The 18,585-nt window shown below is 40.6% G+C and overlaps 1 protein-coding gene across 6 annotated transcripts in view; it reads left to right on the top strand.

Annotated features, from left to right (window-relative positions):
• DIP2A (disco interacting protein 2 homolog A) overlaps positions 1 to 18,585 on the top strand; it is an 82,596-nt gene that overhangs the window by 42,648 nt on the left and 21,363 nt on the right. For 4 of the 6 annotated variants that reach the window (XR_010431786.1, XR_010431787.1, XM_064660134.1 and 1 more), the window contains exons 5-18: positions 1,280 to 1,522; positions 5,019 to 5,147; positions 5,698 to 5,817; positions 6,711 to 6,908; positions 7,751 to 7,842; positions 8,117 to 8,227; positions 8,995 to 9,118; positions 9,357 to 9,466; positions 9,887 to 9,989; positions 10,883 to 10,947; positions 11,245 to 11,338; positions 11,736 to 11,855; positions 12,565 to 12,679; positions 13,540 to 13,679. Coding sequence is in view for 4 of the 6 variants with exons in the window: in XM_064660134.1 (XP_064516204.1) it covers positions 1,280 to 1,522; positions 5,019 to 5,147; positions 5,698 to 5,817; positions 6,711 to 6,908; positions 7,751 to 7,842; positions 8,117 to 8,227; positions 8,995 to 9,118; positions 9,357 to 9,466; positions 9,887 to 9,989; positions 10,883 to 10,947; positions 11,245 to 11,338; positions 11,736 to 11,855; positions 12,565 to 12,679; positions 13,540 to 13,679 (1,764 nt within the window). In the remaining 2 variants the exon portion in view is untranslated. The remainder of the gene's footprint in view (positions 1 to 1,279; positions 1,523 to 5,018; positions 5,148 to 5,697; positions 5,818 to 6,710; positions 6,909 to 7,750; positions 7,843 to 8,116; positions 8,228 to 8,994; positions 9,119 to 9,356; positions 9,467 to 9,886; positions 9,990 to 10,882; positions 10,948 to 11,244; positions 11,339 to 11,735; positions 11,856 to 12,564; positions 12,680 to 13,539; positions 13,680 to 18,585) is intronic. The other 2 variants (XM_064660136.1, XM_064660137.1) reach the window with 1 other exon arrangement.

An 18,585-nucleotide genomic window follows, 5' to 3' on the forward strand; every position in this document is an offset into this window, starting at 1 on the left:
AGGGAGGTCAAATAATGAGAGATCTACTGTTTTAACTTTGAAAATGCTCGTTTGCTTCTTATGAAATGGTTTCTGGTTTTCTTTGTGGTTTTAGGCTGTTAAAGAGCAATAGTTCTGAAGCTATTGGAAATGCACATATTCTTGAAAAGCAGAAAATTAAACAGCTGGTAACTGAAATACATTGCCCAAGATGAGAAGTAGTTTTTAATATGGCTTCAAAGATTTATATGGAATTGTATCTAGCTGAATGATTGTGTTCAGAGGATTAAAAACATAGCCAAAATTAAGGTTGCAGAATTCCTGATGTAACCCAGCCCAGATTTCCAAGTATGGAAGGGACTGTTAGAGTATAGTAACAGACACCCTATCTTATATAAAACATATAAAGGATCAAGTTCTTAAAATGCAGCAGTCTCTTTAGGAGGACAAGATTTCTTTCTGTAATAAGAGTTTCTATATTTCACTCAAAATCAACAGGGATGTGTTTGCTTGATATTTAGAATGACCTTTTTATTTGTTGTTGGATGGATAATGAATATGGAAAGAAAACTTCAAAGGGAAACTTCTGGAAAGTTGTAAATAACTGAATGGTAATTAAATTAGGAGCCCTTTGTCAGACTTCTAACAGCAACAACAATGCATCTAGACTGAAAAGATGCTTTACTAAGCATTTCTATGTAGTGCTCATTAATACCAGTTTATGTGGTTAAAATTCGTGCTTTCTAATTACTCTTTCGTTGAACTTTAGAGCACTGTGCTTTTTTTTACTAGTTAGTTCTCAAAACAATTTGTCAGAAGAATCGAAAAGTGAATAATTCCCCCCAAAGAAATAAAAAAGGAAATACCCAACAAGAAATGTAATGGGATTTATTCAGGTGGGATGAGATAAAATTTACCTGTTCAGAACAGAAATATTTTTTCAGTGGAGTAGGGGTGGAATGGGGTGGGATGGGATGCACACTGAAAGTGGTTGGTGTGTGCAGTAGGTGCTGGAGGGAGAAGGCTTGTTTGACTCTTATGTCATTCCAAATACTGGAGGTAACTGAGACTTTGCTTCAAGTGTGTTGTAGCTCTCGTTGCACAAGTTGTTGCGTTAACCCTCAGAAGGGCAAGGAGCAGGATTTGTGTATGTGGATGTATCCCCCTTGCTTTGATACATTGCATCTCGTGTGCAGCACATGAGAACACTGCCGGAGAACATGGAAGGTGGCGAAGCTCCATGTTCCCTTGTGTTGGTCATTGCCCCGTTACATGCCTGTCGTGGTTATTTTGATCACAGACACATCGTCAGCATCAGAAGATGAGGGCTCGTTACGGCGGCAAGGGCGGATCAGCTCCACTCCGTTCCAGAGCCATTCCAACGTAGAGCCCTGGCTTAACCGGGTCATTCAGGGCTCCTCCACCTCATCCTCTGCATCTTCCACCTCATCTCATCCTGGAGGGAAACCTACTGCTTCCAATACCGCTCCTGCCACCGCTGCTGCCACTGTGCTTGCAGATCTCATGGCACACACCCAGATAGGTCAGTAAACCTGCCTGTGTGGTTGGAATAAAATCAGATTACAAGTCCCAAAGCAGGGCTAAACACAGAGGTCTTCACCAGGAGATACCTGTAAATAGCCTTAAAATGTGCAATTCACAGACCAGGTATGTATGACGTATATGTATTTAATTTAACCCAAAGCAGTTGTTCATGAGATCTGAACGTGCATTCTTCTTGGTAAAATGCTTGATTTACCAAGAAATCAAGGTTCAGTTTTACTAGATTCCAAGACAGAATGTCAAAGGAATGCTGTTTGTGGTGCATGCTTTCCAGTCTGCATGTATTTACCCTAAACAATGTCAGGTTGTGTATTTCAGACGTGATTCAATTGGTAAACACCCAAAAGATTGGAAAAGCACCCAGAATCTTTGGGAAATCACAAAATCAGAGGTACCGATTGCTAGGGAAATTTTTCCTGTTTGTAGAAAACACCCCTTAAAGAAACTTAAATTTTCACATTCCCATTTCCAAGCTTATTTATAATGAGAAATTTACAATGTTGTTTGACATTGGTGGATGAAAGTAAGATGGAATACGTCAGCACTTCGCTTTGAACCGTTCTGGATTTCACATTATGGATTAATAGGAATCATGTTTAACTCCTTAAAATTACAAAACTTTCCTTGCTTAACTGGATTGATGAAATTCTTAATATAGCTGTAAAAACTTGCAAGATACAGAAAATGTAACACAGCATCCTGTTACGTCTGATGCCTTGGGCTGGATAAATACACATCAAATTTCACAACCAGCTTCCTAAGACCCCTCCATCAGGACTGTTTAATTAACAACATTGTGTGCAAAATCAATGCCTTGTTAAGAGTTTGGAGTCCAGCATTTAAGCAGCTGAATGTTGAACTGTATTCAGGTTTGAAATTTCATTAGTGGGAAATAAATAAACAATTATGTATCAGGAAGGAAGCTCAGGGATCATTAAGAGCTGGTCTACTAAAAGTGTTCATAAAGGTAAAATTTCCAGTGCCTTTGACAAAAAAATAGATGCCCTGCTGCATAAGAAAAGTCTTCCTCATTTCTAGAATGCTTGCCATGTTCCATCGGTTTTCATTCCTAGCTTGGTAACATTCATGCATGGCCAATATCAGTTCAGTTGGGACATTTTTCCTGTGTGTTTGTAGTCTTCCTTGCTCACAAAAATATGAAAACTCAGTTCTTACACTGCAGACTTTTCTGATTCTTGATAAATACTCACTTTCCAAAAGGGGCTTTGATTTGTCCTGGAGCATAGAAGAAGAATTAATTTATTTTTTCAGGTAGTGTGCTGACATCAGCAATCTAAAAGGCATCTTACATATTTTAATTACCATGCCCTACTGAAATATTCTGTGTTTTGGTTGTGTACTGAATAGCTATTCACAATTTTGACATGCTGGAGAATTTAAATTTAGCAGCTTGTTCCCTTGCAGTTCATCCTCTCCAGCCTGCATTTTTAACGGTGAGCGCAGACTTAAATCCCCAGGCAGTAAACTGCAGGGTGGAAGTGCAAGGTTACAGTATTTAATGGAGTCAAATAGGAATGTGCATTATTTTTAAGCTGTTTGTCTTTCACTTACAGCAGCAGGGACAACATCTACATGTTGTTTAGGGGGCTTTTTTTTTTCCTTTTAGTTTAATTTTTTTTTTTTAAATTAATAAGGCTGGTAGTATGTCTTGGTTTTTTCCAAGGTCACCATCCCACCTGTGGAGTATTTCCCACCTTAGCTGTTAGAGTAACTGGAAATACGGATTATCATGGCTTTTAATTCTCTGTCATATCTCATGTGTTCTTTCTTGCATTTATCTCTGTCTTCTCATCACTAACGGAAAGGTCCTTCAGTCTGAATCCAATTAACTTTTTTCCTTTAGTCACAAGTCTGCAAACCCTTTTTCTTTTTTTTTGTGACTTCTCACCACTTCTCTTTTCCTGTGTGCCACACTGTCTCTGGATTATGCAGACTAATTGCATGGGGTCTCACGGGCATTTATTAATAAAATGCCCAAATAATTAATTAGGTTAATGTGATTTTTATCTGAGCATAAGTCCACACATAAATCCATACAGAAGGCATTCTCTGTCCATAGACAGATGTTGCTAGTCACTGCAGGGTTTGTCAGGTGAGAAGTGGGGACTTGTGGACTGATACTGCAGCATGGGAACCAGGAACACTTGGCTCTGTGGCCTTGTCCCTGGTTAAGTTGTGTGCTGGAGGAAGTCTGCGGTTTGGGAATTTGGAAAAGCTAAGGGGAAAAAAAACCAAACAAACCAAAAAGCAACTCCAGAAGTGTGTAGAACAAAGAGCATTTCAGCTGTATGTATGGGCTCTCTATAGGTCCTGTACTGTGGTTATCCAGGTCAGCTTTCCACACAGCTGTCACCCTTGTGGTTACTGGTTGCAGGGCATTTCTCTGAGGGATGAAGTGACACTTTGTCCTTTGTGTTCCTTACCTCATGAGAGGAATTTGGAGTTCTTGCTTAGTGATCTCTGCAATGCAAATATTGGCATTGCAGTGAGGTCCATTGGAAAGGATGGGAATGGAGTTAAATTTTTCTCCTGGCAATCCCTCTAGAGCCTCTTAGAGCTGGACTGGTGGTGTGTGCATCAGCTCTGGAAATCTGGGACCAGTGCTGTGACCACTCACTATTCTAGTGCTAATCACTGCCTCAGAGTGGGAGATAATGTATGTATTCCACAGCACTGCCTGGATCTCCCTGTGCCTGGAGTTCTGGCAGGATTTGTGACATGCTGTGGTGCTCCAAGGGCTATGCTTGCAGAGGCAGCTCCTCCAGCCTTGGGCAGCAGGGTATTCTCCAGCTCTTCCCTACTGCATTCCTGTTTTTACTCATCAGGATTCTGAATATTTCAGGCCTCTGATTCTTGCTGTCATTCAAACACGTCTCGCGAGTACTACCATTTCCTAACCTGTTCCATTCAAAGCAATTCCATAATCTAGGTTACAGTTTTGGAGTGATGGAAACAACTTTTTTCATGGGCAGTTAGTGATAGGACAAGGGGGAATGGTTTTAGAATAAAAAAGAAGAGAGATTTAGATGAAATATTAGGAAGGAATTCTTCCCTGTGAGGATGGTGAGGCCCTGGGACAGGTTGCCCAGGGAAGCTGTGGATGCCCCATCCCAGGAAGTGTTCAGGGTCAGGTTGGATGGAGCTTGGAGCAACCTGGGCTAGTGGAAGGTGTCCCTGCCCATGGCAGAGCTTGGAATGAGATGAGCTTTAAGGTCTCTTCCAACCCAAAGCAGCCTGTGATTCTGTGACATTCCCTAAGCATTTCTCTACACCCAGGAAACAGGGCACAGCTCCAAGCAGAGCAGGCTTTTGCCCCCAGGTTGTTATAAGGCGATTCTCAAGCCCCTGTGAGTATGTGAGGATTTGGGAAATGCCCTGCTGTAGGAAGCAACTTCGACTATATTATTTCTTAAGCCTGCCTGATGAGCTCCTTTATCTGTCTTGCATTTCTCCAGAGAACCACTGTGCACCCCCAGACGTGACCACTGGCCTGGTGGAACACCTGTACCACGAGCGCCCACAGGTAGCGTCGGTGCGAGGAGTGCCCAGAGGCTACAACAGCAGCATTTTGGAAACTGCAGATGGTGATTGCATTATAAACCTCCTACCTTTCCATCTATGTCTCTTTATATATATATATATATGTTTGCATATTTGTCTTACTGCCTCAGAGCTTTAAATTATTTTGATAAATATCAAAACACCTACTTATTTACATTTTATTTAAAATAAATCTATTGCATATGAAAATGAAGATCAGCATTCAGCAAGGTTTTGTGTTGTGAGTGTTTTTACATACATTTTAAAATATTGAAAGATTCACTTATATTTTTCCCAAGTCTTCTGACCCTGTCAGAATGGAATGAAAGTTAAGATGTAGTAAATACCCAGACTCCTGGAGTAAAGAGCATTCCTCACATTTTTGTTGGAGTCTCATGAAGGGGTCAGTGGTTTGAAAAGCTAAAATAAAGTGTGAGGTGTCTGCATCAATCAATTAACAAAGGGAACAGCACTGTTTGAAAACAAATAAAGCTGTTTTCTTCCAAACAAGGTACTCATCCTGAATGACTTTTCCACCTGAAAGCTGTATGTTTGTTAATATATGGCAAATAATAAATCTTTTCCATTTGGCAGGTGTCCCAGTGAATAGCAGAGTGTCCTCTAAAATTCAGCAGCTGCTAAATACCTTGAAAAGACCAAAGCGCCCACCTTTGAAAGAATTTTTTGTGGATGATTTTGAAGAACTGCTAGAAGGTTAATTTTCTTTCAGATACGCTTTTTACTCTTTGTGCAGGACTGAACTGATACTTCTTAGCAAGTGTTGGTTTCTTGTTCTCTTCCCAATGGAAAAGAAATCATGGTAGAATTGTTACAGTGAAGAGAGAAAGGTCACATTATCACAAATGAAAGATAATCTTCAACTCAGCCTTCCTACTCGGTTGTGACATTCCTGAGCCACTGCCACTAGATTCCCTCTACTACTGGTTGTTTTCAGATATGAGATTATTGTGATTCTAGTCTTCTGCTGAAGTTTCTTCAGACAGGGTTGGGTGGACTTCCATTGAGGTGCATGTAATTGTGCAGAGCATCACTTGGAACCATTGATTTTACTTACTGCCTAGATTGAGGGTTAGCTAACTCCAACTAGGACTTTGGTTTGCTAACTAAGATCAAGATACTTTACTTTCTGGAGCAGCTTGGAGCAGGATTTTAACAAAAGGCCTTTATTTACAAATATATTGTTACAGAAGCATAGTGGCATTTTGCATCACCTGTTGAGAATTGAGTGCAACAAAAATCAATCCCCAGACGTTGCTGGAGCCATTATCTCTGATAACCCACCTTGACTCGGTGGAGGCTTTCATTGAAATAGATTGGAGACCAAGCAGCAGAAAATAGCAGCTTTCCAAAGCAGAGAGAAGTGGACATTCAAATTCTGGTCCTTTTATAATGTGGAATCAGAACTCTGAAGTGATGGTCATTATTTTTTTGGGAAGCCAGCAGATGATTAGCATAGCATTGTCATAAAGCAGAGAAGTAATGATAACTGTGAGGAAGAGGAAGAATGGTTCGTGGAACAGTCTGTGAAGTGTAACTTGCACGTTCTGTAAGGATTGACATTTGCCATTTACTGTGCTCTGTTTTAGTGCAACAGCCTGACCCAAATCAACCAAAGCCTGAAGGAAATCAAATGAATGTACTTAAAGGGGAACCCTTAGGGGTTGTGACCAACTGGCCACCCTCCCTTCTGGCTGCCCTGCAGCGCTGGGGAACCACCCAGCCCAAAGCCCCATGTCTGACAGCGTTGGACACCACTGGGAAAGCCATTTATACCCTTACCTATGGTACGTGTTGGCACTGACTGTGAGGAGGAGTTAGGGGTTCCTGGTGGAATAACAGTTTGCTTTACCTCAGAGGGACTGCCCATGCTCATGACAGAGGAGGTTTGAGGTTGCTATTGGAATGCAAATTGTTAATTCACTGTATGCGAAAAATGCTTTTAAAAAAGTCAAGGCAGGGAAAAAGTTTATGGTATTGATTCTTTCCAAGTGGCTGTTTTTAAATCTCAAAAGAATTTGGGGGGGGGTTGGTAAAAGAACACTAAAACCAGAACACTGGTGTAAACTGGGAGGAAGAAACAGATGACTAATATTGCACTCTTCAGAATCCTAGAAGAGACATTCTGTTTTAGCATCTTCTTGCACATCCTTATAGAGAAGACTCGTACTTCAGGAGCATATTCAGAATGTTATGGAGGGAAGTGGAACTTGCCTGTATCAATAAACTTAGAAGTATTATAGTAACTTGCATTTTTTTGGGAAGATTTTTTTTTGTCCTGAAGGACAGCTCACTCCCTGCATCATTTCATTGTATAGTATGTTAGAATGTTAAACTTTGTTGTTTGCATTCTCACAGATGAAGGATGCAGGAAATACAGCTCAGCAGCTGCATTAGTTTAATTGCTGTACAGTGGAGCTTTGAGAGTTGTTTAGAATATCATGTTTAGTTTTACACTAAAAAAAAAAAGGAAAAGGTAAACTGAAAAGCAGCCAACCTCTAAATTGTACTTATCTCTCTGCCAACTGTTCTGATACAGCCATCATGGTTAGAGCATATGTAAGGCACTGAGACTTGCCAATTGAATGTTAAAATTTTAGTTTCTATTTCTTAATTTCTTTTTCTTTAGGCAAGCTGTGGAGTCGAAGCTTGAAGTTAGCCTATACACTGCTAAACAAGCTAACCACTAAGAATGAACCCCTGCTGAAGCCTGGAGACCGGGTAGGCTGCTTTTGGAAGTGGTCCCTATGGATGAAATAGTGAGGAACAGCTTTAGCTGAAGAAAGCCTTGTAATAATATATTGCAATAATATATTGTGAAATAATCATTACTGTGACTTGTAATAATACATTGTCCCCATATTTAGTATTTCTGTTCTTAATTATAGATGAACCTGTATACTACTGTGAAGATTTTGTTCCACAAATTTAAAAGCAGTCCCCCCTCTCTGATGAAAAAACACACATGATCTTATTTTAATGTGGTTTTTTGTAGGTAGCTCTCGTATTTCCTAACAGTGATCCAGTTATGTTTATGGTGGCATTTTATGGATGTCTCCTGGCAGAACTTATTCCTGTCCCAATAGAAGTTCCTCTCACAAGAAAGGTAGGCAAATATATTCAGCATTTTTATGGTTTGGTAAATAAATGAAGTCTTTGTGTGGGGAGGGTGTCTAAATCCTGCAGACCTTTGGGACCCCTCAGAGCCTGCATGTTTGAAAGCATCAGCTGAACTGCTCAGTGTACAGTCTATGCTTGGAATTATATTTAATATTTACTTTAGGGAAAGGGAGAATAGTAATCATATACTACTATTAATAATAGTATTAAGTATTTTGGGATACAGAATCATAGAAATTATTTTGTTTAATTATTTTTGAAAATACATGCGGAAGTATTTCTCAAAATGTATCCCTGAAATGCTGTTTTTTCAGCTCTCATGCTGAGTAATGAGGCAGGCAGAGACACCATAGTTACTGGAAATACAGGTATAATCCCACACACATTGAGATTATTAGGGAAGAGGTAAAGCTACAGGCTCTGCTCCTCAGTGTGTCAGGACTCAGAAACAGCTTCAAACCAGGTTCCTGTTTTACGAGAACTTGTAAACATCCCTGTTGGGTTGAAGAGGGAGGAATAACCATTGCTTGTGACACTGCTTTCCTTGCCAGATTTGCTGCCAAATCTTGACTGGCACTAAGCAAAACTAAGCCTTCTCAGTCATTTGTCCTCCATTAAAGGTCTCGTGGCATAGACATTTGTTTTTTCCTGTGATAAAAACTGGCTTAATGTTTTCTAAACATGTAGAAGTTCCAGTAAACTGTACAAAAGCTTTGTCATTTGTAATTTTGCTGTAACTTGGTTTCTCTGCAGGATGCTGGCAGTCAGCAGATCGGGTTTCTTTTGGGTAGCTGTGGAGTAACACTGGCTTTAACCACTGATGCCTGTCAGAAAGGCCTCCCTAAAGCTCAGACTGGCGAAGTGGTGACATTCAAAGGTGTGGTTTTGTTTTTTATGGGATAAAAGGTGACTATATTTGTTGTTGCTGTCAAACAGCAGCTCTGGGGTTTGCATGCATGGTTCTAGCTTACACATAAAGAACTGCCTTCATTCGCTCCTCTTGGGCAGGGGTTGTTCCAGCCTTTGCTTCATTCCCGTCGTTATCTCTGAATACTGGGGGGAAAAGCCCTGATTTTTGGTACTGTGATGACAGTAACTTTTCTTTTTCTTTGAAGGCTGGCCTCGTCTCGTTTGGTTTGTGATTGATGGGAAGCATCTGGCAAAACCAACCAAGGACTGGCATCCCCAAGTCCGGGATGCCAGCGCTGAGATTGCCTATATTGAGGTGATTTAGTGGAAATGCCTAACTTTTATGGGTACTCTCGTAGTTTATGTGATGTTGGTTTCCTTTAATCTCTTGATACAGTTAAAGAGATGACTATAATATTTTTAACTGTGAAACAAGAATGTTTCCCTCAAGGCTGCCAGGCAAGCTGTCGTTTGAGTGGCTGTGTGGAATCAAGTTGAAGCCTGGGGTTAATCAGCATTTTCAGATCCCTGGGACAGGTTGTTTAATTGGGGTAGAGAAGCAGATTTCCTACGATACTAGTGTATTCTCTGAACATAAATGTGTTTTTGTGATGGCTTTTTGACTTTTTAAAAAAACTTGCTTTGTTTTTATAATAAAATGTGCTTTCAATTCACTACTGTAAATCTCCTTGATTTTGTTGTTAATCTAATGCTTGTGTACCCTTTCTCTTCTCAGTACAAAACAAGTAAAGAGGGCAGCACAGTGGGCATTACTGTATCTCATGCTTCCATGCTGGCACACTGTCATGCCCTGACTCAGGCATGTGGTTATTCAGAAGGTAAGTTAGATAGGTGTAACTTTAAAATTACACTAACAGCTTTGAATCTGCAGAAAATTCATGTTGCAATACCATGTTCATTGTCTTCAAAGAACTGCAGATACACTGTAGTGGCTTTAACTGCAAAAGGAAAGACAAGTTTCCTCATTCATACTGGGAGTGATGTGTGAAAGAGAGTAAGCCACTTGTGAGATAATCAAGAGATCTTCCTCTTAGTTGATCATGTCCCACAAAAGAGCACTTCCATAGGGATGTGCATATAGTGAGAGATCTGCTTGTTTTCAGTCATTTTCCCAATGAACCATCTGCATGGAGTTAACCTGTGCTGCCATTAACCAAAAACTTTCCTGCATGCATCCATCCTACATCAGTGATAAGCAAGTTTCACCTAATCAGTACAAGATATCCCTCGAAAATCAGGTTGAATCTTTGATTTAAAATCTTTGATTCTTATTTTTTTTTTAATTTCTTTCAGAGAAAATATTAAAGAAAATTTAGTACAACCCTGGTAATATTTCTCACTGGATTTAATTCTTTCAAATTATGATGAACTTTTTCAGTTCAGCTGAAGAAGTGTGCTTCAAAACTAAATTTTTGGTCTGTGTAGTTCATTGGCAGATGTTACACACACAGGGGTGTTATAATTAATCAAGGTCTTAAATACCTTGTAATAATCAAGTCTGTAATCATAATTCAAAGATGATTGCTGTGAGTAAAACAAGCCACTTGGAGCTTAAGCAGCCTGCTTGTTACAGATAAACAGACACAGCAACAGAGCTTTGGTTTCTTAGCAGCTGGAATTTTCAGAGTTGCTTTAGAAAATATTTTGAATTCTTAAGTATTCTTATAGATACACTTTTTAAATCTGATTTTTTTTTTTCCTTTGCTTTCAGCTGAAACACTAACAAATGTCTTGGATTTCAAAAGAGAGGCTGGCCTTTGGCATGGAGTGTTAACAGTGAGTATTGGAAGGAATGAAAAAAACTGCAGCAAGGGTAGTGCACTGGTGTCAGAATGAGGCCACAAGCTCATCAACTCTCAAACAATTTCTGTTTCAATATTTATGTTTTTCAGAATAAAGTGTTACTTTTTCAGTACCTTGTGTAATTCATGTTTTCATGGAGTATACACGTAGTTTTCACTAACATTTAACTGTAAGAGTTATGCTGTAGCTGTGATAATGTTTGTTTTTTTTAAGCACTGGTACATGCTGTCTATTTTTTGAGCCACTTGAAAGCTTTTAATCTTTTCACAGAGCGTTATGAACAGGATGCATGTCATCAGTATTCCCTATGCATTAATGAAGGTTAATCCACTTTCCTGGATACAGAAAGTCTGCTCATACAAAGGTAACTTAAAAGTATTTGTACTTCACCCACCTTTTTGGATTATTCAATACCAAATGAAATTGTTTGTATAAAACGCCTGTGTATGTCACTGAGTACTCCATTTCAGTATTCTGTGTGCTGATAGTTTCACTGATGATGGCTTCTTCTGAGAGACCTTTAAAGAAATTGTCTTTCTCAGTATTTGAATTTATAACAAACATTTAAATTCTATAATCAAGTCCATTTGGAGACACTGAGTATACACATCACAGTAGTTGAATATTTGGCATTTGTATTTGTTTCCTACATGTGTATTTTTTCAAAAATTCTTGTAAATATACAAGAATACTTGCATGATTTTATAATTGACCTTCATTCTGTTCTGCACACGCAGCATAATTGTATTTTTGATTTCCAGCCCGTGTAGCAGTAGTAAAATCCCGGGATATGCACTGGTCACTTTTGGCTCAGAGGGATCAGAGAGATGTCAGCCTGAGCTCGTTACGGATGTTGATAGTGGCAGATGGAGCCAATCCATGTGAGTATGGATGTGTTTCCTAAATGTCAGTCCTGCCAAGATCCTGTGTCAGAGCTGATGCTTGGGAAGTTAAACAGTTTGTTCTGTAGTAAAATACTATTTGTGTGCCAGTGATGCCACTGCTGTTTGCACTTCTTGGCTATGTTTAGCTGGGTAAATTCATTTTTTGAACTTCATGTTTTCATTAGTGTTATACTCTTACATGAATTGACATGAACTGATACCTAGAAGATCTGTAGATACAGATATAATCTATTTTGGGCCAAGTGCTAAAGGCCAGGTAGAGTTGTGAAGTGAAGGCATGTCAGAAGCATTTGATGTTTGATTTTAGATGCTGTGACCTCTGCAAGAAACAATCAAATAGGAGCTATATAAGAAGCTGACATACAGTTACCCTTAGTGACAAAGTATTCTGATCCCTGAAGGACTTTCCATGATGATAAGTGTTAGTGAGTGCTGCCAGAGAAGCAATATGCAGTTGGGAATTTGATTCAGTGAATTGGTTGTTAGTCACTGGGAGTTCTTTTTCCAAATCTACCATCTAATAATAGGCTGGAATGTCTTTCAGACAATTTGAAAGTGTACTGGTTTTGTGCTCGAAAATGACAATATTTGTATATCTGAGCTGAGTGTGAGACTTTGAATTCCTGCAGCTCAAGCTTTCCTGCCAACAGCAAAATGTTCCCAATCATGTAATTCTTCTTTTTAGGGTCCATATCTTCCTGTGATGCATTCCTGAATGTATTTCAGTCCAGAGGTTTGAGACCAGAAGTAATCTGTCCTTGTGCTAGTTCTTCAGAGGCACTAACCGTTGCTATTCGCAGGTAATTCCCTTTTCTCAGAAGTGAACTGAAGCTTTTCTTGGCTGTTGAGCTGTGCCATGTAATCACAGAATAGCTTGGGTAGGAAGTTGCTCCAAGCCCTGTCCAGCCTGGTCTTGAGCACTTCCAGGGATGGGGAATCTCACGTTTAAGGTGGTAGTCAGAAAAGACCATGACCCGCATAAAGATGCCCAAAGACCTCAGCAGAGGAAATATGAAACTCACAGGTATCTCCTTCACTGAAAGGCTTTTTGTTTTCTTTAAAAAGTTTAATATTTTCTAAGAGTAGTCAGACATAAGGTGTTTTTGTCATGGTTTGGGAAAGCAAGGTCTCATCCTCTCAACTGATGTTGCTGGAGGACATTTTAAAATGCCCCCAAAACAAACCTTACTTATTTGAGAGGAAGAAAATGCTGAATCTTCAATTAATTGCTTATATACAATGTCTTGTAAACAGGGGGCTAAAGAAAAAAAATATTTGTAGCTGATCTGAAAAATACCATTGGATTTCTGGAGATAGCAAGAGATGCTCTGAAAAAAGGAAATACTTTGATTATTAATAGGTGTATGGATGGCATATGCTGGAATTTTTTGATAGTGGTTCTGATCAAAATGTGCCTTTTTAGAAAATCAAGTTTCGAGAAAACTTGAAACAAAGAAGTTGGAGATTTTGGAGAGTTTTGTTCTAGCTCTTTTATCATCTAGTTACAATATATTACCAGTCTTGAACTCTTGTTTGTTTAAAGTGAGAAACCATTATTTCTCTTTACTTTACCAAGCCTGAGAAACTGGTACAACATTTTTCGTGACCATATCACCGTTGGTCTGTTGATTCGTATCTGACTGGACTTTCTGTTTTCCAGACCTCCTGAACTGGGTGGCCCCCCTCCAGGAAAAGCAGTGTTATCCATGAATTGTCTGAGTTTCGGTGTGATCCGAGTGGATACAGAGGAGAAGCTGTCGGTCTTAACTGTGCAGGATGTTGGTCAGATTATGCCTGGAGGTAGGAAAGCATTTCATGTAGGTTTAAGCATATTCCACATAAGTTATCTTTACTATTATACTTGTGCTAATGGAATAAATAAAAATGTTAAATACCTTCAAGGTAGTATGACTTATGTTTTGACACGTTACCTGAACACATGACAATTAAGTGCTGTCTGAACTGGATTATTCAACTTTTTCAGTAGAGATTAATCCACAGTAAATCTGAATGACCCTAGGTGTTGGTATGGGAACATGCTTTTGGCTGATCTGCAGAGTTGTTTTGCTACTCACTTGTTAGCATTGGTGCTGACTGACCTACACCCATGCAGAAGATAACATGCAGAAGAATATAACAAAACATAAAACATAGTAAGAAATGACAGCTTTCATCCTGGCCTGATAGTCTGTGGAATGGAATGGAGGGGAACAGAATGTTTCATTTGAAAGGGACCTCATCTCACACCCCGTGGAAGTGATGGAACAACCAGTTCTGGAAACCATTTTCTCATGCACGTGGAGGACAAGAAGGTGATCAGTGAAGGTGATCAGCATGGATTCACCAAGGAGAAGTCATGCTTGACCAACCTGGTCGCCTTCTACAATGAAGTGACTGGTTTGGTAGGTGAGGGAAGAGCAGTGGATATTGTCTACCTTAGAAGAAGTTATAGAGGAGACCGAGTCAGGCTCTTTTCAGTGTCATGCGACAGAACAAGAGCCATGGGACACAAACTGAACACACGAGCTTCCCTCTGAACAGAAGGAAGAACCTTTTCCACTGTGAGGGTGACTTGGTACCAAAATGGGTTTCCCCATTTGTAGAGTCCCCATCCTTGGAGGTACTGAAAAGCCATCTGAACGTGGTCCCGGGCAGCTGGCTCTAGGTAGCCCTGCTTGAGCTGAGGGATTGGACCAGATGATCTCTAGAGATCCATTCTAAAACCAACCATCCTGAGAGTGCCAGACTGGGTTTTCCAGCAAACTGCTCAGTCCTGGATTAACCTGTTTCCTAATGACATCTGTTTGCAACACAGTGCTTCCTGAATTGGGTAGAGCTGGGTTTTGTTCCTGAGCCCATTAAGTGGATTGAAGCAAAGAGACTTCGTCTCTTCCCTGCTGTTATCATTTGAGACTCTGCTGCTAAGTCATGCATCATTTGGAGAGGAGAGCACTCTGAAGAAGATTAATAAAAGTGCCAAACCAGACCAAAGGCTGTGGCCAGTGGGATGGAAGACTGGACACGTAGTGCTGTCTGCTCCAACTTTTAGGTTGACAGTGTAACATTCCGTGGTGCTGTCTGCCTCAAGATACCTCTGTCTTTTGTCCTGACCTGCTCTGGTGTACTTGGAGAGGATGAAATATGGATTTTTTTGAATTCTCCTCACCCCTCAGATTTACTATGTAGTTACCAAAGAACCTCATTGGTTCTGGTCATGCCCTTGGCAGCTTTGGCTTTGCTTTTTTGGTCTCCTTATGAACCTCATGCCTTGCTGAGCTGTGGTTCCAAAGCCCTCCTCTCTGTAGAGCATATACTCAGGGTAAAGACGGAGAGCCAGCTTGTGTCATTTCAGCAACAGTCTCTTCTCTGTACACCAGGGCCCCTGATACAAGTAAGAGGAGGCAGACAGCTTCCCACTGCTGATGAAAATTTCAGCCATCATTGTAGCAAGTGGCACTGGTCTTGTTCAATTTTCCTCATTATTCCCAGAAGCACTTTGCAACCTCTAAGGATGGTGGTTCAGTTATTTTTACTGAACTTAAATTCACATTTAGAGCTTCCTCCTGCTACCAATAAAAGACTGAGCAGAAGCTCTGCCTTTCGTACCAAAACGAAGGGAAGGAAGCCCCTCTGAAGTCAGGTTGGCAAGGCAGACCAATGGGAATACAGCCATTGAAGATATAATGACTGAGTATTTTTGGGTGGCCTCAGTGTGAAACCATAAGTGCAGGGAAAAAAAAGGTATGGTGACCCAGTCAGACTTACTGGCTTCTGATTTGGTTCACCTGAACATTCAAATTCAGGGTGTCAAACTTGTCTGCAAAGGCCCAGAAGACGTTCAGCTGTGACTGTCCCTGGAGGTTGTATCCGATGACTGCACACACGGAGGAATATGTTGTCAGCAGAGAAGTTCTGTGGCTTCTCTCAGGTTTTTGTTTTGTGTTAAGACCATTTGAAGCTGTTTTGGAAGTCCATAATGAAATTCCAAGAAAGGCAGTAACTCCACCTTCACGGTTGGACTTGATGATCTTAAAGGTCTTTCCTAGAGTAATCAGTTCCCTGATTCTGTGGCTGGCATGTGTGTCTCAACAGAATGGTGATTTTTCTGCTTCAACTACTATACATGTGGCATGGACTGCTATTGCTGTCTGGTTTGAGTGTCCACACTACTGCTGTCCCCTCGAAACCCCACTGAAATTCAGCTGCGCTCCCCATCTTCTACTTAGATTATGGGTTACTCCAGGGACATGGAGGGAATGAGTTTGCCTGCCCTTCAGGTAGCCATGAATCCTTTGGTGTACTGACTGAGTTTAAATTCATTGTTGGTCCAGTTTTTATTCAAAATGCAAGATTGATTGAAATCTTTCTTTGAATTAGTTTATCCCGTGGAGATACTCCTGGCTTTGTTTTAGGCTTGCTGTCTGGGCAAGTGTGCTTGACTACACTAAGGCACAAAGCAGCCTACAGCTGTGGTGCACCTTAAGCTACTCTTCATATTCAACTGTTAGAGTTGTAAGTCATCTTGGTTAGTATTCCATAGAGCATCTGCTCAGTGGCAGGTTAAAGTCTGCCTTAGGATGTTGGAAGAGCTCCCTGTGTGCTTGTGGGTAAGTAATTTCACCTCAGGATGAGGCGTTAATGAAACACAAACCCCTGTCCTTGTGAAATGCCTAATGGAGCAGTGAGAGGGGATCTGTGACAAAACCCTTCTCCTTTGTCTAATCCCTTGAGGCATTGTTTGGCAAATCTAAGGGACCCTTCTGGATTAGGGTGCCATTAACAGCCAGTGACAACACTACCATAACTTTCTACATGAGTAAGAAGCATTGAGTGACTTGTCTGACTGTGAGGGGAGAACACTTAAATGTGTATCATTAAGTGCCTCAAGGTGATAGGACTTGTAATTGATGGCTGTTGCCCTTATAAAATACAGTAGCAAGTGGCAAAACTACTTGTAGGTTAAGCAGAATTTGGGCAACTTAATGAATTAACTTCTTTGAAACTCTAGTTAGTGTTGGGCTGTCAGAATCTGGGGCAGATGTGCTTCAATTTGTCCACATGATAAAAATTCCAGCAAAAGTTTCTCTGTACATTTCTTAAGTCAGAACATACATAATAGAGTTCAGTCTAGAGGATAATGGATATCTCTGTTCCCTGTGACTGTCTCTTAAAATAATCTTCCAGAGTAGAAAGTCAGAAGGCTAGCAGGTGTGTGCCAGATGAAAAGGAATTAATGACCTAAGGAAATAAATTACTTATTTTCAAATGAGTCTGCATGTACATTCTAACAGTGGATATACTTGTGCCTGGTAAGATTTATGCACATCACGGAGGATGTGCCCTGTCCATTCTGGCTTGGTGTTTGGCATACAGGAGAGAACATACCACCACCTGCTCGTTGCCCCTCTGCTGACTGACGAGTCGTGCTCTTAATCTCCTCTTGGTTTTGTGGGTTTTTTCTTTAGATTGCTGTGCTTTCACCAAAGGCCTAATTTGAGTCAGATACCATCCCTGAAGACTTTGTTCCATCTTCTGATCCGCACTGAACCTGGAAGTGCTTACATGCCCTAGTCTTTCACGTACTTTGTGACGCAGGAGCTCACATTCCTGGATTTCACATGGAAATGGACAAGCCAAATGGTTTTGATCTCATTTCCTGTGAAGATCCCAAGCATGCTTTATTTGGGAACCACCTGGTTAAAAGATCATGGATAAAGTGTCCACTTTCACCCTCATTTTCTTTTTCTGTTTGTTTTGAGACACTGAGCCCACCTGCTCGGGGCATCTTATTCAACAGACCCATCACCACCAGGGTCATGTCTTGTGTCACTGCTGTTTAACCCATAGGCCACTCTTGATGACACATGCCCTTCACATTCATTATCTTCCATGACTGTCCATCACAAGACCCTCAAGGGAAGTTCAGGCATCCATGGAGAAATCTTCCCATCAAAGATAGCATGAGAATTCTTAAGAGAAAACCTAGAATGCATTCCACTGCAGTCTTCTCCTGGAGGGATGACATTTTGCCTCACCTGTTGACCCCCTTTGGCTATTTTGCGTGGTTTCTGTCTGGGACTGACATTGCTAAGTTTGGCTTAGGGCAATCTTCAGTTCATTTTTTCAAATTGAACTAGTAAAGATGGTAGGGAGAGTGCCAAACCTCTTCTATTCTGCCTGGTTTGTGCCTCCAGTTTTCATATAAACTTGCCCTGTTATCTATCATCTTGGAAGTGTGTTGTACCTTATGCTTGAACCTGGATGTGGTTGCTCAGGGTATTCAGTTAAGTTTGTCTCCCTGCTACTTCCCAACTAATCATTTCCATTCTTTTACAGGGATCCTTCTCATGTTCTTAATTTGACAGGAGAATAGCACTCTCAAATCCAAAAGTTCTATATCCCTATAGCCCCTGCTCATACAAAGCCTGGTTCCTAGAAATAGTGCTGCTATAGCAGCTACTTTCTTATACTCAAGCAGAAAACTTTGGGTTGCTGCCAGATCTTGGGTTTCTGCAAGAGGAACTTTTGCATATGCAGTGTCACATTCTGGACTGTGACTGTATTCAGTACCTTTCCTAGAAGGCCAGGGAGGATGGTTCCAGTTTCCTAAATGTTGGGATGCTCACACTGTCTCCAGACCATGGATGTCCTGGATGTCATTGTTTCCTCTTTTTGTCTCAGAAGACGTTTGCACAGGTTCTGGTAG

Source organism: Pseudopipra pipra, chromosome 7 (assembly GCF_036250125.1).
Source record: "Pseudopipra pipra isolate bDixPip1 chromosome 7, bDixPip1.hap1, whole genome shotgun sequence".
Classification (NCBI taxonomy): Eukaryota; Metazoa; Chordata; class Aves; order Passeriformes; family Pipridae; genus Pseudopipra; species Pseudopipra pipra.